Consider the following 24,302-nt stretch of genomic DNA (forward strand, 5'->3'; position numbering starts at 1 on the left):
AAGACAAAAACCATGGAATCTCAACGTTCTGGTGTAGCAGACTCCGTGAGACTGTTTGCCTAGCACCTCTTTTCTAGCACTAGCCCTTCAACTATCCACTTGGTTAGTATGAATAATCAGACAACTAGTCCAGAGCTCAGTACCTAATTAATATGAACCTATCATAGTACCCTACCGTCTACATAGTCAACTGGTTTGTGAAGGAGCAAGTAAGTCACACCATACCCATCAGTCCCGCCCATGAGCTTTTTGAACATGGACCAGAAAGACCATTATGTTTAATGCTCTAGTGGCCAAGAATATAAAACCTGTTGGGAACCATATATCCTCCTACTTAGAGAAAGGAGTTCTGCAGAGATAGAGAATGAGGCTGGCATGCAAAGAGAAGCAGGATGGGAGATGGAGAACCCTGCCAGTGTTTCAGGCCTGGTTCCAATCATTCGTGAGGCTCAATTCCTACCCCTCCTACAATTTGCAGGTAGAACCTTTCTGGGAATCTTTGAACTAATAACCTCTTTTTTTAATTTAAGGTAACTCAAGTTTCTATCACTTGAAACCAAAAGATTACCTGCTCGGCATGAAAGGAAGAGTGATGACAGTAGAGAAAAGGGAATAAAAAGTAAAGGTATGAGTTAAATGTTAGAAGTCCCAGATATTAAGAGTTGAGAAACCCCATCTAAGAAGAGTGAAGATTAGTACAGATCTACACTCCTCAATCTCAGAAGAACCCAGGTAATGTAGTCATTCATCTTGATTCTTGGAAATAAAGGGAGAAAACCCTTTCCTGGAGGCCAGGAGAAGTTTGAAAGGTTATGGTACATCTACAGTAGTAGTTAACTCTAATGACAGCAGCTATAGTGAATGTCTACTATAAACCAGACAATGCACTAGGCACTTGGAATAGAAATATTCTCTTTTTATTTGGAGTCTTCTAGTTAGTGTCTTTTTTAGCACTACAACTCCTTTTAACTTTTTTTCCCTTTTGGGAACCACCTCTTCTCCCTTCTGAGTTTTGAGCTTAATTCAGTTCATGTCCAGTCAGAATTCACAGTGGTTAGCTCAGTGGGTATGTGATGAAAGCTAAGCAGGACCACTGTTGGAACTCACAAAGCAGCAGCTCTTTTTTGCTGGGATCTCTAACTGTAAGTATGATATAAGCCTAAAGCTTTGCTACCAAGTGGGGAGAGCCTGTGAGAAAGGCAGTCAAGTCAGAGGAAAGCAGAGACAAAAGTCAGAGACATTCACTGATTTCTCATCAACTACGGCTCTTGACAACTGCAGTTTAGAGATAACATGATTTTTATGTGTTTGCTTAGAATTTAAATTTAATATATGCTATTCACTTCAATTATCTTAAAAGTACATGATAACAAATTTGGTTCCCTCTCACACAGACCATGTAGAAAGGTCTATGGTGGTAGAATTGAGAGATCTTTTTATGTTCCATCCTATATATACATGGGTAAAAAAACAGGTTTAAAAAAGAGGTCTCTAAGCATTGTAATAATTTTTAAAAATGTAACAATAGTTAGGAGATTTGCTAGGATTGCAAAAAACAAAATAAAGGAGAATATAAGTACAAAGAATATAAGAACAAAGAAAATTTCAAATCAGTAATGGATAGTTCAAAACTAGAAAAACCAAAACCAAAAACTATTTTATATAATATAAAACTTGAGGAAGAAGCTATCTTAGTAGATCATGATGTTATATAACATTTCCTCAAAATCTGATGAGGGGATGCAAGAAATAGGAATTCTCACTGGAACAGGTCTTAAATCTGATTTGTTTTGAATAGAGATGCCTTCCAAACTTTATTGTATTAAAAATATATGTTAAATGCCATTTTTGTTTGCTTTTCCTACTTCCCTATTTTCCCTTAAATTGCCAACAATGGTGCTTTCCAAGAAGGCTAGTAGCCCCTGAAGTTGATGGGGTATTCATTCTTGGCTTTGTATTTTTATGTTTTTACAGGAGTGGAAACTGAGGCTTAGAGAGAAGTTAAATAACTTGGTCAACTAAACTGTTATGGTAGTAATATTACTTGGATTAAAACCCAGGCCTGTGTTGATCTAAAACCTATATTCTTCCCCCTAGACCACTCTGCTTCTGGGTGAAACTAAGAAATTCCATTAGCCAAGCAGAGAAAGATTTGAGTAATGAAGAACAATAGGGTTTGGTCGCTGGACAAATGAATCTCTGTCCAAGAAAATCCATGAGAGACTCATTTAATTTCACAATCTTGGTGTTTTGTGTTGTATTTTGATAAAGTGATCAAGTCATAGTATTACTTCTTTTTTTTTTTTTAAAGGAGCAAATCTTTACTTGGGGATTGGAATAGTAGCAACATTAAATGTGTATATATTTTTCTGAGGAATGCCAAGTTTTTTTGTTTTTTGTTTTTTTTTTAAGATTTATTTAATTGATTGATTGGTTGCTATGTTGGGTCTTCGTTTCCGTGCCAGGGCCCTCTCTAGTTGCGGCAAGCGGGGGCCACTCTTCATCGCGGTGCGCGGGCCTCTCAGTATCGCGGCCTCTCTTGTTGCGGAGCACAGGCTCCAGACGCGCAGGCTCACGGGCCCGGCTGCTCCGCGGCATGTGGGATCCTCCCAGACCAGGGCCCGAACCCGTGTCCCCTGCATTCGCAGGCAGACTCCCAACCACTGCGCCACCAGGGAAGCCCGAGTCATAGTATTACTTCTTAAGTGGGATTACGGGGAGAGATAAAATGGAAAAAGAGTCCATTTTTGAAATCATGGTCCTAGGGAATTCCTAAGTGGAAGCTAACAGAAGTGGCAGTGAAGTAGGATATATACCCTTGTGACATAATCAGAGGAAAAGAAGTTTGTATTTGAAAGAAAAGAGTCTGCAAATAAAATATCTTACAGAGAATATACCTTCTTTTCAAATAACTTTAGAACAGTTACAAAAAAATAATTACATAAACACTTCCTCAAAACCACGGTCATTTCCAAATTCAAAATGTAAAAATTGTAAAGGTTATAATACCTGAACACAATGTAATAAAGGTGGAAAAAAACCCAAAAAACTTCCACCTATGTAGAGATTGAAAAATAAGTCCTTTTGGAAAACCACCAAGTCAAAAGAGTAAGCAAAAACACAATATTAAATTGTTCCAAAAACAATGAAATCAAGGAATCATCACCCAAAGTTTATGTGATATATGGACAGAATTATATTAAGGGACAATACAGCTTTGACTATTTTCATTAAGAAATAAGAACAGACCCCTTCCTCACCTCCTGTCAATAGTCTTAAGTGTTCACCTGAAGAAAGAACAAACACAAAGAAACTTAAGAAAAGTCAGGGGAAGAAAATTACAAAAGTAGAAATTAAGAAACAGAAACTCCATTAATAAATGGATATGTAATAAAATACACAGTTAAAAATAAGAGCTGATTCATTAAGGAAAAACAAATTTAAAAAGCTTTTAGTGGAGACCCCAATCTTCATTCCCACAAAATGATCAACAATTAGATAGCTATCCATGAAGAAAAACAGCTCTAGGAGAGCTCCGAAGTCCATTTACGAAATTTAAGCAACACAGTGGAACAAAATACCATAAGAATAATTGCAAAAGAAGATAAGAAAGACAACTTCACTTTGCCTGCATCATCCCATCCCCCGAGCTGACACCACTCAAGAGACAAGAGGAAACCTCCCAGTTGGAAAGAGTTCCCCTCAACATGAAAAGAAGAGTGGGTGGGTGACCAGCTGATGCAACCTTTTGGGACACTGCACGAAGGTCCTGCTCAGGTTTCACTCCACCCACAACGGCGAAGGTGAGACCTACAGAGACTGCTAGGAACGAGGACAAAAATCAGGGACTACCAAGAACAGCGATGCAGTGGGAGTGATTGATTGCAGTTCACAGTGACCTGCTCTACAGACAGACAAAGCAGCTTTTGCCACTGAAGAAAGAACCAACAGACATCACAGCTGCTGCAGATGCCCTGCAGATTTCACCAGGTACTGTGCTGCAGAGCTGTTAGCTTTCACTTATGTCAGCTGCCTCAGTCCCTTTGCCCTTGCTACTGCCAGAGCCCGGGAACCACACTGCAGTCAGCTCAGGCCTCCGTGCAAGATGGCAGCCTAGACTCCCATGGCTGACCCCACTGCCCTTTGCATGCTTGGGGCTAGCCCCACCAGCTCTGCACTTTCATGGTGCTGCCCTGACACCCATCACCAGCCTCTACTGCAGTGCTTACCCTCAGGGGGAGATTGTGCAGCCATGGGAAAGCACCCCGACAGCCAGGGTCCCTGAAGCTGTCAGTGAACGTGTAGTTGACTCTGGCCCTTGCTGCCTGCCTGGCCCCTACTACTGTGTGTCTGCAACTGGCCCCGACCACTACATACACAGGCAACTGTAGCTGGCCCCGCAGCCAAGTGTATGCTCACCACCAGAGCCGGCCACCACCACTGCCTGTCCTGGTCTCTAGCTGCTGGACCTGGAAGTGCTGCTGAGGACCCCAACAGCCCTTGCAGCCACTGTGGAACCCCTGCAGTGTTTGCCAAGAACCACACAGTTGTTGGATTCTAGTGACCTGAGCTAAAGCGATAACCAGCCCCCTTCCCCAGACCCACTGCTGCCACATGCCCCCTTGGCGCCTGGTACCACCAGACCTGCTCCAGTGTGCCCCACCTGCAGGTGGGAGTTTTCCCATACTGACATTAGTCTATAAAGTCTACAAGAGGTTATTCCTTTTTCAAATGTGTAGACACCTACACAAGGCTGCTAGGTTCACCAAGAATCAGGGAAAAATGTCTCTACCAAAGGAATACAGTAACCTCCAGTAACTAGCCCAAAGAAATTGAGACCAGGAACTATCCAACAAAGAATTCAAAAAAACTGTTCTACAGATGCATTGAGAACTGTAAGAGAATACAGGCAAACGATTTAATGATATCAGGAAAACAACAGAAGAACAAAATGAGAAATTCAACAAAGAGATAAAAAACATAAGAAAGAACCAAACAAATTCTGGAGCTGAATAGTACAATGACTGAACTGTAGCATTCAATAGAGCGCTTCAACAGCAGACTAGACCAAGCAGAAAAATCAGTGAGTTTGAAGACAGATCATTTGAAATTCTGTAGTCAGAGGAGAAAAAAAGAGTGAAAAGGATGAAGAAACCCTATGGGGCTTTTGGGACACAATCAAGAGAAATAATGTATGCATCCTTGGAGTCTCAGAAGACAAAGAGAGGGAAAAAGGGGCAGAAAGATTATTTAAAGAAATAATGGCTGAAGGAATTCCCTGGTGCATCAGTGGTTAGGAATCTGTGCTTTCACTACCGAGGGCGCAGGTTCAATACCTGATTGGGGAGCTAAGATCCTGCAAGCCGCATAGTGTGGCCAAAAAAAAAAAAAAAAAAGAAAAAAAGAAACAATGGCTGAAAACTTGCAAAATGTGGGGAGAGATTTGTGGGTCCAAGTTGAAGTTAGTAGGTCACCTCAAAATTTCAATCCAAAAAGATCTTTTCCAAGACACATTTTACTAAACCTGTCTAAAAATCAAAGAATTTTAAAAGCAGCAAGAAAAAAGAATTTCTCTCATACAAGGGAATTTCATAAGGCTATCAGCAGATATTTCAGTGGAGACCAGGATGATACATTCAAAGTGCTGAAAGAAAAAAAAAAAAAGCTAACCAAAAATACTTTACCAAACTAAACCGTCCTTCAGAAATGAAGGTGAGATAAAGACTTTCCCCCAAAAAACAAAAAAAAAACGCTGAGGGTATTCATCATCACTAAAAGTGCCTTATAAGAAATGCTGAAAGGTTGCTAATTACCAACATGAAAACACACAAAACAATGGTAAAGGTAAGCACAGAGTCAGATACAAAACAGTTTAATAATGTAATATGGTGGTGTGTTAACTATTTAACTCTAGTATAAAGGTTAGAAGACAAAGGTATTAAAAATAGCTATAGCTAAAACAATTTGTTAATGTATACACAATATATAAAGATGTAAATTGTGACATCAAAATAATACTGTAAGTCAACTACGCTTCAATAAAACATTAATGGGGGGGCAAGTGAAAAGGTACTTTTTGTATTCAACCAAAGTTGTTATTAGCATAAAATAGACTGTCATATATATATGATCTTTCATATAAGCAGCATGGTAATTACAGAGCAAAAACCTAAAATAGATTCACAAAAGATAAAGAGAAGGAAATAAAAGCATACCACTATGGAAACTCATCAATTCAAAAAGGAAGGCAGCAAGAGAGAAAAAAAGGAAAAAGGGAACTACAAAACTGCCAAAAACCAATAAGATGGCATCAGTAAGTCCTTAAGTATATTAATCTAAATGTAAATAGATTTAATTCTCCAATCAAAAGGTACAGAGTGGTGGATGGATAAAAACACAAGAACCAACTATATGCTGCCTGCTAGAGACTCACTTCAGATTTAAAGACACACATAAGCTCAAAGTTAAGGAATGGAAAAAGATATTCCATGCAAACAGAAACCAAAAGAGGGCAGGGGTAACTATTATTTATATCAGACAAAATAAACTTTAAGCCTAAAATGGTAACAAGAGACAAAGAAAGTCATTATATAATGATAAGGGGGTCAATTCATCAGGAAGATGTAACAACCTTAAATATATATGTGCCCAACACTGAAGTATATTAAGCAAAAACTAACAGGTATGAAGGGAGAAATAGACAACAACACAGTAACAGCAGAAGCCTTAAATAAACCACTTTCAACAATGGATACATCATCCAGAGAGAAAATCAACACGGAAACATCGGACTTGAACAATACTTTAAACCAAATGGACCTTACAGACATATAGAGAACATTCCGTCCAACAGCAGCAGAATACACATTCTTTTCAAGCACACACAGAACATTCTCCAGGACAGATCACATAATAGGTCACAAAATAAATCTTGGCAAATTTGAGAAGACTGAAATCATACCAGGTATTTTTTCTGACCAAAATGGTAAAAAACCAGAAATCAATAACAGGAGGAAAGATGGAAAATTCACAAATATATGGAAGTTAACACACTCCTGAACAGTTAATGGGACAAAAAAGAAATCAAAGGAACTCAAAAAATATCTTCAAACAAATGAAAATGGAAACACAATATACCGAATCCTACAGGATGCTGCAAAAGCAATTCGAAGAGGCAAGTTTATACTGATAAATGCCTACATTAAGAAAGAGATAGATCTAAAAAAAACAACCTAACTTTACACCTCAAGGAACTAGAAGAACAAACTAAGCCCAAGGTAGCAGAAGGAGGGAAATAACAAAGATCAGAGCAGAAATAAATGAAATACAGACAAGAATAGGAAAGATAAGAAACCTAAAAGCTGGTTTATTGAATAGAAAAACAAATTTGACAAACTTTTACCTAGACTAAGAAAAAAAGAGAAGACTCAAATTCAGAAATGAAAGAGGAAACATTAGACTGATACCACAGAAATAAAAAGGATTGAAAGAGACTACTATGAACAATTATATACCAACAAATTGGATAACCTAGAAGAAACGAATACATTCCTAGAAACATACAACCTACCAAATGAATTGTGATAAACAGAAAATCTGAACAGATCAGTAACAAGGAAGGATACTGAACCAATAATTAAAAACCTCCCAACACAAAAAAGGCCAGGACCAGATGGTTTCACTGGAGAATTCTATAAAACATTTAAAGAATAATTAATGTCAATCCTCCTCAAACTCTTCCAAAAAACAGAAAAGAAGAGAATATTCCCAAACTCATTACAGGAGGCTGGCATTACCCTGATACCCAAGCCAGATAAGGACACTACAAGGAAAGAAAACTATAGACCAATATCCTCAATAAATATAGATGCAAAAATTCTCAACAAAATATTAGCAAACTGAATTGAACAGCACGTTAAAAGGATCATACACCATGATCAAGTGAGATTTATCCCTGAGATGTAAGGACAGATGGTTCAACATTTGCAAATCAATGGATATTGATTGAAACTGAAAGATAAAAATCTTATCTCAACAGATGCAGAAAACGCATTTGACAAAATACAACATCATTTCATGATAAAAATACTCAACCAATTGGGAATAGAAGGAACATCACAGCCATATATGACAAATCTACAGCCAATATCATACTCAATGGTGAAAGACTGAAAGCCTTCTCTCTGTGATTGGAAACAGGACAAGGGTGCCCACTCTTGCCACTCCTATTCAACATAGTATTGGAAGTCCTAGCCAGATCAGTCAGGCAAGAAAAAAAAAGGCATCCAAATTGGAAAGGAAGTAAAATTATCTCTCTTTGTAGATAAGATGATCTTATATATAGAAAACCCTAAAGACTCCCCCTGCCCCCCTCCCCCTCCAGCAAACTGTTGGAACTACTCAATAAATTCAGTAAATTTGCAGGATACAAAATAAAAATACAGGAAATTCCCTGGAAGTCCAGTGGTTAAGACTCTGCGCTTCCACTGCAGGTGGCACAGGTTCGATCCCAGGTCAGGGAATTAAGATCCTGCAAGCTGCACAGCGTGGCCAAAAAAACCCAAATCAAAATACAGAAATCAGTTGCATTTGCATACACTAACAACAAAACATTTGAAAAAGAAAAAAGAAAACAATCCCATTCACAATGCATCATAAATGATAAAACACTTAGTGATAAATTTAACTGAGGTGGTGAAAGGTCTGTATACTGATAACTACAAGACACTGAAGGAAATTGAAGACACAGACAAATAAAGATATCCTGTGTTTATGGATCAGATCAATTAATATTGTTGTAATGTCCATACTACTCAAAGCCATCTGTAGATTCAATGCAATCCTGATCAAAATTCCAATGGTATTTTTCACAGAAATAGAAAAACAATCCTATAACTTTCATGGGAACCACAAAAGACCCCAAACAGTCAAAGCAATCCTGAGAAAGAAGACCAAAGCTGGAGGCATCACACTTCCTGATTTCAAACTATACTACAAATCTTCAGTAATCAAAACAGTATGATACTCTCATAAAAACAGAAACACAGACCAATAGAAAAGAATTGAGAGCCCAGAAATAAACCCTCACATATAGGGTCAACTAACATTTGACAAAGGGGCCAAGACTATTCAATAGGGAATATATATTCTTTTCAATAACTGGTGTTGGAAAAATTGGGTAACCACATGCAGAAGAATGACATTGGACCCCTATCTTACATCACTCACAGAAATTAACCCAAAGTTTATTAAAGACTTAAACATAAGAAATGAAACTGTAAAACTGCCAGAAGAAAACATAAAAAAAAAGAGCTCTACCTGACACTCGTCTTGGCAATGATTTTTTGGATATGACACCAAAAGCATGGTCAACAAAAACAAAAATCAACAAGTGGGACTACATCAAACTAAAAGCTCTGGGCAGCAGAAGAAATAATCAACAAAATGAAAAGGAAACATACAGAATGGAAGAAAATATTTGCAAATCATATATTCGCTAAAGGGTTAATATTCAAAATATATGAAAAACTCATAACCCAATTACAAAATAACCCCAAAGAATCCAATTAAAAAATGGGCAGAGAAACTGAATAGACATTTTCTGAAGAAGACATACAAATGGCCGAAAGGTACATGAAGAGATGCTTGACATCACTAATCGACAGAGAAATGTGAATCAAAACTGCAATATCACCTCATACCTGTTAGAATGGCTAGTATTAAAAAGACAAGAGATAACAAGTGTTGGTAAGGATGTGGAGAAAAGAGATACCTTCAGCACTGTTGGTAGAAATGTAAATTGGTACAGACACTATGGAAAACAGTATGGAGGTTCCTGATATTAAAAACAGGACTACCATATGATCCAAGATTCCCACCTGTGCATATACATCCAAAGGATATACAAACGGATCTTGAAGAGATACCTGCACCCCCAAGTTCACTACAGCATTATTCACAATAGCCAAGATATGGATAAAGATGATGTGGTATATACATACAGTGGAATATTATTTAGCTATGAGAAAGAAGGAAATCTACCATCTGTGACAACACGGATGGACCTTGACAGCACTGTGCTAAGTGAAATAAGACAGAGAAAGACAAATACTATATGATATCATTTATATGTGAAATCTAAGAAATCCAAACTTACAGAAACAAGAGTACAGAGGTGGTTACCAGGTCTGAGGAATGCGGGATATGGGGAGATAGGGCAAAAGGTACAAATTTCCAGTTATAAGACTATTTGGGGGAATCTAATTTATAGGATGGTGATTATAGTAACCATACTGTATTACATACCTTAAAGCTGCTAAGAGACTAGGTCTTAAATGTCCTCACCACAAAAAAACCAACCAACCAACCAAACAGAAACATGGTAATTAAGTGTGACATGGAGGTGTTAGCTAACACTACTGTGGTAGTCATTTTGCAACATGTCAGTCAAATCAACACACTGCACACTTTACTTATTTATTTATTTTGGCCGCACCGTGCGGCTTGTGGGATTTTAGTTCCCCGACCAGGGATTGAACCCAGGCCCTCGGCAATGAGAGTGTGGAGTCCTAACCAATGGACCACCATGGAATTCCTATGCACACTTTAAACTTACGTGTTATATGTAAATTATAGTATCTTAACTAATTTCTTAACTAAAGAAAAAAATTCTTTAACAAATACCATCCCAAAAGAATAAAAAAGTTTACAATGTGAAAGGATTTAAAAATAATTGAAAAATTTAAACATACAGGAAGTTTAATGTATTATCATATGTTTTAAATTTTAAGCCCTTGATGAAACACAAGATTTTAGGGGAAAATATGAATTACTGAAACTGACTAGCTGAAGCTACTTCCTACCCCTGCCCCCCTAACACCAGCTGCAGCATGTAACAGTGACTGAGTGCTTAGGTGTTCTAGGTACCAAGTATGAACACAGTGATAAATGTGTTAACTTGTTTTTTTCTAATTTATTCCTCACAATAAATTAGAAATTAGGCAGGAACTATTATTATCATCCCATTTTACAGATGAAGAAATTGAGGCTCATATAGATTAGGCAACTTGCCTAATGTCACATAGATAGTATCCAAGAGACTGAAAAAGCTATCAAAGATTACCTCCCCCTAGAACTCCAGGACCAGAAGATTTTACTAGTGATTTTTTAAAAAACTTTTTAATCCCAGGGAAACTATTAACTATTTTAGAACATTAAAGAAATGGAAAGCTACCTAATCCATTTTATTTAGCATAAGTCAGATACAAAAATCTCATAAAATTATCATACATTTAACAAACAAAAACAAAACTAAACCATAGACCACCATTTCCCAATCAGTTTAACACATCAGAGCTATGGCTGCTGAAATTCACCAAAATCTATTTCTGATAATAATCCTTGAACAATCCAGAAATAAAGCACACTTCCTTAACATAATAAAGATTATCTATCTTAAGCCAATAGTCAATATAATCCTCAATATAAATTTTAGAGACATTTCTATCAATATCAGCAACAAAACACATGTGTAGAAATGCCCACTCCCCTTATTATTATATAACATTGGGCTTAAAAATGTAACTAAAATAAATAGGACATGAAATAAATAGGAAGTAGTACCAACAGAAAAAAATCAAAAAATATTTGCAGACAAGTTTCTACATGGAAAACCCAAGACTCAGAGTAAGTCTTAAAAATAATAATCAGCAACATAATTGGACACATAGGCTTTTTCACACCATAATTACTGGTTTACAAAATAATGGAAAAAATGGACTAAATCTGCAATTAAAAATAGCAAAATATGTAAAAATTTATTCATGTACTTAATAAACATGTACTAAGCACCTATTATGTTCCAGTTACTGTTTTTAGTCCTGGGCTTACAGAAATGAATCAAGTAGACTAAGTGGCTACTTAGCTTACATTCAAGAAATGCAAGCATGAGACTTACACAGAGGCAGCTACAAAAGCCAGAGAGAGAATCCTACAAAATGACTTGAGTAAAAAGAGGCATGTACAACATTTTTTGATGAAACTATGAAATATTGAAAACACATCAATTTTTGCCAAATTCAACAAGTATAATTTATTTGTAATATTTATATAAATATTATACTTGTTGAACACTTGCAAATGATTTAATTAACATGGAAAAAATGGGAAGAGACTACTTAAGAAAATTTGGAAAAAAAAATACAGGGATACACCACCAGATATCAGAACATACCATATAAAAGGATATAGTTAAATCATAATTATTAAGGCTTTATGGTACTGTCACTAAGATAGATGAACCAATGGAACAGAATAGGTAGCCAGAAACAAACTGGTAAATTTAAGAATTAAACACAAGATAAAAAAAAAAATGCCACTTAAAAATGGGGAAGAATGGTACTGGCAAAATTGGTTTGCCAGGTAAGATAAAAAATTATTTTACAATCTCATCTCAGGACTTCCCTGGTGGTCCAGTGGTTGAGAATCCATCTTACAATGCAGGGGACACCGGTTTGACCCCTGGTCAGGGAACTAAGATCCCACATGCCGAGGGGCAACTAAGCCCACGTGCCGCAACTGCTGAGCCTGCGTGCCACGACTACTGAGCCCGCATGCTCTGGAGCCCATGTGCCACAACTAGGGAAAAGCCCGCACACCACAACTAGAGAAAAGCCCACGCACCGCAATGAAGAGCCCATGTGCCACAACTGAGACCCGATGCAGCCAAAGAATAAATAAATATTAAAAAAAAATCTCATTTCATACAATGTATCAAAATTATTAAAGATGGATTAAATAACTACATAAAAGATGGATTAAATAATTACATAAAAATGTGGGCTTCCCTGGTGACACAGTGGTTAAGAATCTGCCTGCCAATGCAGGGGACACGGGTTCGATCCCTGGTCAGGGACGATCCCACATGCTGTGGAGCAACTAAGCCTGTGCACCACAACTACTGAGCCTGTGCTCTAGAGCCCACAAGCCACAACTACTGAGCCCGAGTGCCACAACTACTGATGCCTGCGCGCCTAGAGCCTGTGATCCACAGCAAGAGAAGCCACAGCAATGAGAAGCCCGTGCGCAGCAACGAAGACCCGATACAGCCAAAAATAAATAAATAAATTTAAAAAATAATAATAATTACATAAAAAAGAAGTAAGACCACACAAACCAGGAGGAGATACAAGTATAAACTTGACTTTTGGATGAAAAAGGGTAGTATCAATAAAACAGATCACAAAGGAAAAGAAAAGATATCAGACTAAACATTACAAAGTTCTACATATCTAAAACCATCATAAGCACAATTAAAAGTCAAACTACAAATGTGGAAAATCCACCATAACTACTACTAATAAATGGTTAGCTTCTGTACTACATAAGGATCTTATGCAAGTAAGGAAAGACTAATACTTCAATAGAAAAATTTGCAAAGACTATGAACAGACAATTCACAGAAGAGTAAATACAAAACACTGATAAATACAGGTATATGAAAAAAATGTTTCAACCTCACCAGTAAATCTACTTAGGAAGTCAGACACAATCCATAACATATTAAACTGGCTGATGTTAAGAATAATGGCTTTACAGTAAACTTATCACATGGAAAACAAAATACTCAAATTTTAAGAAATCTCAACTTCGAAGTACAGGAGATATTGGTATAGGAAGACCATCCTCCTATTGTAAGTCACTTAAGAAATCACTTAGGGGCTGAAGTAATCAATGCAGTCTATTATTTCTGCAACTTCAATATACACAATCAATATACTTACAGTCCCTGGCACTATGTAGCATTAAATACACATTTCCTAATATTTCATTAAGTAAAATAAAAGCTGAATATTTAATAAAAACATTTTAATAGTTCAAAGCTATATTATGGTACAGTATCACTAAGGAATCAATTCTTATTAGAACAGTATATAAAGCTGTCCAAAACTTGTATTACTCCGTCTTCTGAAAAAACATGACTTTTTCATTAAAGTACAGTTTTTTGGCTGCCTGCACGGTACGTGGGATCTTAGTTCCTTGACCAGGGATCAAACCCAGGCTCCCAGCAGCGGAAGCACAGAGTCCTAACCACTGAACCGCCAAGGAAGTCCCCTAAAGTACAGTTTTAACAATGAATAATTTCACTATAAAAGTATGCATGGAACAGTTATATTACATTACCATTTCAAAGCATTAATGTTTGGAGAAAAACTGCTTAATTCATATAAATACTTTTTTCCCACCTGAAGATATTTTTTAAGCATTTAAGAAACACCAATGTGTGAAGCTGGGGGTGACATTTTCCTTTCATTGTGTAAATGATCCTAAGACAATAGCTGATATGAACACGTAAGCTAATAATGTAAACCAGGTAACATCTCTACCATGATCTTGTTTAGTTGATAAAACTGCCATTTTTTGAATAAAAACTTAAAAACTTAGCTAAGTGTCATAAGCCATTTTCAATACAGTAACAAAACAAGAGCTTTTTTCTTGCCTTTAGATAGATCCCATGAAGCATGTACTGCATATGCAGGTATTTGTTTCTCTGATAGAATAACGATGGTTGAGTGTGATAACGCACATGTGTGTATGGTATGTTAGTGTGGGAATGTGTGGTCAATAGAAATGTCATGTCTCAGTAAGAATTAAAACAATCATTAGTTTACTTTAAAAAAATAAACCTTAGCTTACATTTTAAAATATTTAATTAGAAAAAACAAAACCATTCTAGAAATAAAGGAAATGAGCTACACTTTTAATGAGCACCTTATTCCTGAAATTAGGTACTGCAATTTATGGAAGTAATGGGACGTAAAATACCTGTAATAACAGTGGCATTAAGTTTCATGTACTTACTGGGACTCAACCTCTTGTTTAATTTCTTGCCATTCTCCATATGGGTTTGATTTTTTATGAGCTTTGGGTTTTTCTTCATTTGGACCTGATGAATTCTTCCCTTGGGTATTTTTTTCTTTCTGTGTTTCTGGTTCAGTTCCTTTATCACTATTTTTATTTTTTTCCTGAAATGTCAAAGTTAAGAAATAACAAACTTCAAGCAAAACTGCCAGGACCAAAAATTTCTTTAACGTAGTCTTGGTATTGATTTATAAATAATACATTAACTCAATAGTTCAAATTAGCACGTAACACAACAAACGTACATAAAAGAACTTCTTTAATGCTTGATTAGGTTTTTCATTAAGTCTAAAATGCTAACACATCATGGCCAAGGCTGTTTTTTAAAATAATATAACATGATCCTATTAACGTTCTACCCCCCTCAGAGACATACACTGGCCTTTTTATCCTCTCTTCTCCACTTTACTGCTTCTCTCCTTACTTACATGTCCAACAGTGACCTCCCTTTATACTGTGCCCCTTTTGAATTTAACGCCATGTCACTGGACCCTTCTATACCCATTATCTATTTAAAGAACTCCCTCAACAAATTAGCGTTAACCGAAATCCATCTTCATGTTGAGGACACTGCCAAAACCTCACTGGCCTATACAACTGGTAATGATGTGAAATTAGAAAAAGACACACCCCTGAGGTAGAAGTAGTTCCCAAGGAACCCCTGGAGAGGGCTGGTGCTTTTACGGCGCTTTTATCATCTGGGATAACAAAGCCCCGTGGCCCGGTTTAGCATGTGGACCATGCATTAGATTTCAGTCTCTTCGTAAACTGCACAACCATGGGTGGCAGTCCTGGAACACTGTTTTGTTTGCAATTCTTTGAATGGATGTTAACTCATTCCCTTATGCTGTTGATATCATAGAAGTAGGAGACAGCATCAGCTTTCTCTTAGACAACCTGACTGCTTCCAGGCCATGACATTTTTAAAGTAAGACATTTTTACTGAGGTCATGCAATAAATGCCTCCTCCTCTGAGGCTCATATCACCTTCTGTATAGTTCTCTTCCATTCTCCCTCTCATGATCTAATGACCTCTGGCCACTACTCCATATATATTTTTTTTAACGTTCACACTTAATTTTATGTATGTTTTTTCCTTTATTTATTTATTTACTTTTTGGCCATGTGGCATGTGGGATCTCAGTTCCCTAACCAGGGACTGAACCCACGCCCCTGCACTGGAAGCGCAGAGTCTTAACCACTGGACCGCCAGGGAAGTCCCCATTTCTCCATATCAAGTGATGACTCTAGCAACTCTTTATGTTCTCTCTGTTCAAATTCTTGTTGTCCACACTGTAAAGCAACTATACTCTAATAAAAATGAAACAAAACAAAAAACTAAAACTCTTGTCATCCCAGAGCTTAAAAATTCCCTACCCTCAGTTTTGTGACCCACAAGACCAATGACTTTGGCCTTCACTATATTTCAGCTGCCTAATAAGATATTTTCCTCATATGTAGCACCTGGTACATAGGTAATATTCAAATATTAGATCCTCACACTTATGTTCCTTTTAATTTGAATGAGGTCATCACTCAAAAATGACCCACTTACAAAATCTTAAACTCCAAAAGCCCACCCTCTGACCACAATGTTATTCTTTTGGCTTTCTGGCTTGCTTACTTCTACAATACCTCCTATCCAACATCATTACCATCTCTACTACCTTAATTTCCTGTGTTCTGAGTTCGTTAGTCTCATCTAGACTTTACATTCTTCATTATCAGGCCCCAGCCCACAGAGAATCACGTTATAAACATTCTTTTGCTAGCACCCTTAAATATTTTTGTCCCTATGCCTGTCTATTACGTAGGACCTAAAAATCTCCAACACAAATCTATCCAACCATTAGTTTGTCAAGTTACAAAAAAAAATCACACAACCATACAAACTGATGAGATTTCAGAATTTATGACATCCAATTTCAGCAGAGACTTTAACACTGCTTAGTAATGTGTCTCCAGTTATTTCTTCTCCTGGTCCCCTTAGTGATTATTCAAAATACATATTCAGCTCCACAGGGCTGAATTAATAATTTTATATTCATATCATGGAATACTATCCATCCATTATTTTAGTACATGAAGACTTAACGATGTCTTTGTGACAGATTAAATTGGAAAGTGATAATAAAACCTTATTACAGTATGACTCCATACCTTGTTTAAAGCAATGTACGAGTCTGAATAGAAAATTACAGACCAATAACATCAAGGTATTATACTGATTTCTCTGGGAAGCGGCAGGATTATAGTTTGTCCTTTTTTGTTTATCTGTATTTTGTAATATTTTGTTTGCTTGAAGTTAATAATATCTGTCCCACGTTGGATGCTGGGTTACCTAAATTTCACTATAAACATTGTGAGATATCTACTACACAAGAGCTTTGCTGCTGCTCTTCTCATTTCATACAATGTATCAAAATTATTAAAGATACATTCCTCACCCTAAGTTCCACCAAGATTTATGGGGTAGGTTAAGAAGTTGCAGGCAATGACAAGACCCTAGGTAAGGCTGGAAGTGCCCTCTCTCCAGCATCCTGGATATTCCTTCACCTCTCAGGCCAGTACTCAACCATGGATCAATGCTATGTATCTTGTCTGCTCTGGCACCCAGGCTCCTGAGTGTTCCTGGAAAGGTCACAAAAGCAGGACTAGCAATACTATTAACACTATTAAAATGTCTGTTTTACTTTCCCACCATGGTTGGGCACTTAGCACCACCACCTGTCAATCCTCTTACTTAGTTCATTTCTTCTCCCACCCTGGCTCAGTGATTATTTTAGACTGTTAATGTTGTCAAACTCCCCAAAGCTTCTCACTCTCAGCAAGCAATCTTGATTTCTTTATACATGAGTAAGTTGAGGCTAAAAGGCAGGACTCTTCTTTCCTGACAGCAAATCATCCATAGTCATACGTTATAGAAAATGAAAACCTTACCTTCTTACAGAAAATGAGTTTATTCCTTGTTCAAGACCAACCTATCCACTTACCCGTGTTGGTATTCCCTTTCTACCTCCTTTGGAGTCCCTCTTAAGGAAAACATCACCACCACAAATCTCTCACAATTAAAAGTCAGCATGTAGCCACCATCTTATCATCTAATTTCTACTTTTCATTTCATATCCAAACCACATATACATTGTGAACCACTTTTCATCCTCCTGTAATCTGAGTTTTCCCACCTAAAACTCTGGTATAACTGCTAGAAGGATATCAAGGACTTCCTTACTGCAAAATTCAACGGGCATTTTTCCTTTTCTAGACCTAGTTAATCCCTGATGTTCTCTACTCCTTTGGCTTCTGGGATACTGAATTCTTCTGCTTCTCAGCATACCTTCCTGATCATTCTTTCCTCATTCTGCCTTGTGGGCTCCTCTTTCTCTCCTGCACTTAAATGTTTAACGTCCCCCAAGGTCATTTTCCTAGGTTACTTCATCCATTCTGAGACTTAAATTACTACCAGTATGTTGATGATACTCAAATTAACATTTCTAGCCTAGACATTCATACTTGCGTGTTCAGACAGCTCTCTGAATGTTACAGAGGCATTTCATACTTAGGAGGTCTAAAAATGAATTTATTATATTGTTATCAAATAGATATCAATAAATGATACAACCATTTATCCGGGTGCCAAAATGCATCTCTTGGTTTTATTTCTATCTTCTACCAGAAAGCTGAAGAAAGTCTGTAGATCTTTTCATAAATTAACAAACTGTTGTAAAGAGTAAATCAAGAACTTACCTTAAACTTTATTTTCAGCTTTTGCGCTTCTGTAGAGACCTCTCCTTTTTTTCCTCCCTTTTCTGCTTCTTGTTCCCCATCAGAAGCACTATGTGAATCTGATGGTTTGGACTCTTCTAGGGTGCCAAGTGACTTTTCATTGACTTTACTAGAAAGCAGATCGCCAGAGTGTGGAATGAAATCATCAGGTTTTTCCCATCTGGATTCTATTCAACACATTTTAATAGTCATGTTATTTAGTTACCAATTCTCTTTAGAAGTAATTCCCAATATAATGTTTCCTGTCACTTACAGTATATTAAGCGACAACACTGCATCTGTTTCACACCATCACTTGATCAAGAAGATAATAAATAAGAGATCCCAAAGGTCTTGCTATTATCTTTCAGAAATTAAATTCAAGCAATCTGGATACACTAGATGTATAAACTACAGCCCCAATGGAAAGAGACCTAAGAACTGGTAATACTTTCTGAGGACTCAAAATTTAGCCAACACCAGTTTCAGGAAACATCGTAATGGGCACACATGAGATTTCCTGAAATTTATTTATCACAAAATTTCCCTGGGATCTTCATAAAGTGGAATAATATGGCGAAGATCTGAATGAATATAATTTGTCATTTTATAATAAGGGGGAAAAAAAAAATCTCAGTTGAACTCTACTGCCACCCAGTGGTTTGTTGGGCTTTTAGTAAAATGATAGCAGTTCTAATTATCTGCAGTTATTCTCTATTTTTAGTTTAATAAAAGGGACAGGGATTCTCAAATTTATTGTTCAACTGGGAAAGTTTTAAGAGTAAAGGGGGCTCTATTACTAATCACATTGATCCAGACATAAACTGAAATCGTTGAGGGAAAATCAGTATGTATAGTCCCTTATTAATTACAGGGTTCTTTCCAGTACTAATGAAAAAAATTACTTTTTCCTTGTCTCTATTTCACACAAGTAATAAAAGAACTTACAAGAAATAATTGGTTAAGCATTTAATATGTACCAGGTACTGTTTGGGGAACTTTAGAGACACATGACCATCATGAACTCACAGAGTACAGGATCAGCTCTACTTAAGAGCAAATATAGGCTCAGTGACTTACCCACAATCATAGAGCTGGTAAGGGAAGCTGTGCGTTGAGCTCACTCAGATCTAACTCTACAGTTATATTATATGTTATTTTATCTTTATAAGGATTCAGTACATCAAGTTTACTGAGGTAGAAGCATTGTCATCATTAGGCAGGATGGGTATCTACTTGGAGGTCAAAAGGGCCTTTTCCTCCTAAAAGACTTAATGCTATGTAGCAGTCTTTGGATAGCAGGAATTAAAAAACAAACAAACAAACAAAGCTCAAAGTTACACCAATACTATAGCTATTTTGGTAAATTTAATTGCAGAAGAAACCAACTATAATTACTGGAAAGACTAGTTTTATGAAATTAGATAAAATCTTAATTTGAAAAACTTAGATAATAATTAGGTAACAATAATTATGCATGTTTTCTAAAGATTTATATAACTGAAAATTATTAAATTAGAAAAGTGAAAATTAGACAGTCTTAGCCACTGCTAAAATAGCTTCAGTTCTGCTTTTTATTTTTTTATTTTTTATTTTTTTTATTTTTTTAAAAATTTTATTTATTTATTTATTTATTTATGGCTGTGTTGGGTCTTCGTTTCTGTGCGAGGGCTTTCTCTACTTGCGGCAAGTGGGGGCCACTCTTCATCGCGGTGCGCGGGCCTCTCACTATCGCGGCCTCTCTTGTTGCGGATGGAGCACAGGCTCCAGACGCGCAGGCTCAGCAATTGTGGCTCACGGGCCTAGTCGCTCCGTGGCATGTGGGATCTTCCCAGACCAGGGCTCGAACCCGTGTCCCCTGCATTGGCAGGCAGATTCTCAACCACTGCGCCACCAGGGAAGCCCCTCTGCTTTTTAAAATAGGAGAAGGCAAGCTGAATGAAGTGATCTTCCAAGGTAATGATTATATTTCTAAAATAATCACGATAAAAACCAATGATGGTAGAGAAAGTAAAAATGATTTTCAAAGTAAAAAAATTTGTGAATGCAGTATCACTTGAGAATAACAACACACGGCTCAGTATATTATCGAAATCTTTTTGCTTTTCCATTGTATTAATGTTTTTATATTATAAAAAATACATACTTGCTACAGAAATATGTTTATCACTATACTAAAATTCTCAAGTTCAGACAATTCATCAGCAGGCTAATAAGCAGTGTGAGGTACAATTTTAGACAGCTTAAGAGATAAACAAAGGTAATACTTACCCCCTGTTTCTGTATTATAATAATAGGTATAGCCATTTTCACTTAAACCTTCTACCCAAACGGTCTTCACTGCCGTCTAATGGGAAGAAAAAAACCAGCATAAACTGAAGATGTGGTTATGTATTAGATAACTAAGGCAGAGTCAGCCAACCTTTCCTCTCCTCTTGACACCTGGCAATTAGGGGTGGTGGTACTGATCATGGCCAGGAAGCTTGATTTGTGTTAATCATGAGCCACCTTTCAGGGAGGGAATGCCTTGCCTCTGAAAGCCAGAAACAGTTCTTTGCAGACTGACAGGGACATGTAAATGGCAACTGACTGCAAACCAACTAATAATATTTGCCCTGTGTGGACTTTTAGGGTAGACATCACTTTTCCACCTCCATCCACCCTTTTAACAAAAGGACTATAGAAAGAAAGGAACAAAGGGGGTTGGGGGGACAGGGAGGCTTATCTGGAAGTTAATTTGCTTAATCAACCCTACAAAAATCCCAGAAGCCAATCACTTAAAAGAATTTTAAAAAGACTATTAATGTGCTTCAGTTACCTTTTTTAAGTTTCCTTGAAATCCTTCAGGTTTCTCCCACTGAGATGCTTAAAGCAAAATATATTGCATTTGTAAAATCTTCCCAAAAAAATTTAATTTGGCAAAAAATTACAAGATATTCAACATGAACGAAACGTTACGTGTCTACAGTTTAAAACATAATTGAAAAATAAAAAGAAACAACATACATCCCAGTAGTACTGTGAAGAATACATATGAATGCAATGTAACCAAGAAGGAAGGACAGAACGAAGGATAAGAAGTTACTGGTACTTCACAAGAATTATTAGAGCTAGGTAGGGCTTCTCTTAAAGATTTCTTGGAATTCAGGCTTGATAAATTTTGACATCTTGGGGCAGGAGAGAGTGAGAGATGGGATGAATGACTCCAAAGAGGAATAAGATGAAGAATGCAGGAATTAAAAACAAATATTGCTGAGAGCAAGAGTATATAAAGTAGGATGGTGAACAAAGGCAGCAAGGAATAGGCACCAGAAGGGAGAAAAAATGTAATTAATAAATAATTTCTATGTAAATTTGAGAAAGACTTATAATCCCTAGCATACAATTATTTATGGTTCACTGCTGAACAACAACACGCACTTCACTTATGGCTCAGTGCAAACTCTCAGAGATTGTTACTATTTCTATGTTGTCAAAAACTGACTGTGATTCTAGAGATCTTAATAATTACCATAATACTGGTAGCCCAAGGTTTTCTTCGTGATTAACTCTCTAATCTCATTTCCTACCTTCCTGACCATTCTTACCTTTTCTTCTACCCACTCCTTTAATATATGTACCACCCACCCTTTCTACTTCTTGTTCTCTTCTTTCTCCTTGTGATCTCATACACTCCTAAAAGTTAAAATATTTACAAAGTTTTATTGAGAAAATATAAAGCTATAATTTATTTGTAAGGAACCCACTATTAAGTCTTTAATTATGACCTTGAGTCACTATGAGAAGGGTACCTTTTTAAAGGGCACATAATTTTTTTACCAGTGGCAAAAACGTAAAGTTAGTCTTTCATTGTTTAAACGTTCCAATATTAACTAAAAGTCCTAACACAAAACAAACTGTCAGTTATCATTCTCTACTATTTTTATGCCTAAATGACTTACCTCCTGTGATAAGATCATAATAGTAATGGTAACCCTCAGAGGTTATGCCTTCTACCCATCTGCCCTTTGAAGGGTCTTTTTTCTTTTTCTTCTTTTCTTTCTGCTGATTTGATGCAGAGGTGGGTGGGATAGTGCTGGTTACTGGTGACACGCTTGGATCTGAAATTTCTGAAGAAAGATGAGAGAAGGGTGAAGTAGCTGATGTAAATTTTTTTTCCTGTTATAAAACACTAATAATTTTATTCCAATTAAAAGCTTGACAAGGGCTTCCCTGGTGGCGCTGTGGTTGAGAATCTGCCTGCCAATGCAAGGGGACACAGGTTCGAGCCCTGGTCTGGGAAGATCCCACATGCCGCAGAGCAACTAGGCCCGTGAGCCACAACTACTGAGCCTGCGCGTCTGGAGCCTGTGCTCCGCAACAAGAGAGGCCGCAATAGTGAGAGGCCCGCGCACCGCGATGAAGAGTGGCCCCCGCTCGCCACAACTAGAGAAAGCCCTCTCACAAAACGAAGCCCCAGTACAGCCAAAAATAAATAAATAAATAAATTTAAAAAAAAAAAAAAAAGCTTGACAAGATTCTTTTGGGAACTTGACACGTTATTACAAAGCCTATTTAGAAAGCTAAACATGCAAGAATATAAGAATATTCTGGAGAATTATAAAAAGAAGTGACAAGGGGAATCTAGTCCTACTAGATATTAAACATTCTGAAACTCTGATTAAACAACCAATAGTGTAAAACTGATCCAGAAGTAGACAAACATATGACTGAAACACAATAGTACAGAAACAGTTCCAACTGCATATTTCTGGTATTTCTTATTAGAGAAAAAAAAATAGTTTAACAAACGATGTTGGACTGACTGGTTAATTATTTGGAAAAAAATAAATTTATTCTCCACTCCCTGATCCTCCCATGTTTTTACATCAATATAAATTTCAGATCAAAGATATTTACCAAAAAAACCAAAAAAATGTTAAATTTGACTGCATAGAAATTCAAATATTTGGTATGGCAAAATTAAAAACAACAAAAAAAACATAAGACAGACAAATGATAAATCTTTACAACAAATATGACAGAGGATTAATGTTCCTAACAAAGATCCCTTACAAATCTAACATTCTAACACAAAAATGGGCAAAAAGTACAAAGGTACTTTAACACTTACTTCACTAATATCCAAAGAAATGCAAATACATACAATTTTGTTTGCATTAGGTCAATAATACTGAAAAGAATGACCAAATCCACAGTTAGTCAGTATGATCTATCGGATATTTACATGGGTATAAAAAATGGGTAGTTTTTATGGCTTTGCTTTTTTCCAAAGGAATAATTAGTTATTCCCAACATCAGTTAATAAAATAATTTTATTTCTAGAAAAAGTATAAATCAGCCCAACATTTGTGGAGACAGCTTGATTTCATCAGTCAATATACAAAATATATTTACACTTTAAATCTGCAATCTCACTTCTAGAAACTGAGCCTACAGAGATAAATGTGAAAGCATGCCTACACAAGGGTGCTCACTGAAACATGCTTCCTAACAGTAAAAAACTCCAAGGAACCTAAATGTTATTCAGGAAGAGACTAGTTACATGAATTATGGCATTTTAATGGCATCCTATTATGGCATTTTATACCCTTTATTGAACACTTGTTACAAGTGGT

The 24,302-nt window shown here is 36.7% G+C and overlaps 1 protein-coding gene across 2 annotated transcripts in view; it reads right to left on the reverse strand.

Moving 5' to 3' along the window:
- WBP4 (WW domain binding protein 4) overlaps positions 1-24,302 on the reverse strand; it is a 33,784-nt gene that overhangs the window by 2,690 nt on the left and 6,792 nt on the right. For both annotated transcript variants that reach the window (XM_036831316.1, XM_036831317.1), the window contains exons 5-9: positions 22,626-22,793; positions 21,503-21,549; positions 20,956-21,031; positions 18,667-18,872; positions 14,860-15,023 (exon numbers count right to left, since the gene is read on the reverse strand). In XM_036831316.1, coding sequence (XP_036687211.1) covers positions 14,860-15,023; positions 18,667-18,872; positions 20,956-21,031; positions 21,503-21,549; positions 22,626-22,793 — 661 coding nt within the window. The remainder of the gene's footprint in view (positions 1-14,859; positions 15,024-18,666; positions 18,873-20,955; positions 21,032-21,502; positions 21,550-22,625; positions 22,794-24,302) is intronic.

The sequence above is a fragment of the Balaenoptera musculus genome, chromosome 18 (genome assembly GCF_009873245.2).
Source record: "Balaenoptera musculus isolate JJ_BM4_2016_0621 chromosome 18, mBalMus1.pri.v3, whole genome shotgun sequence".
In the NCBI taxonomy this organism is placed as follows: domain Eukaryota; kingdom Metazoa; phylum Chordata; class Mammalia; order Artiodactyla; family Balaenopteridae; genus Balaenoptera; species Balaenoptera musculus.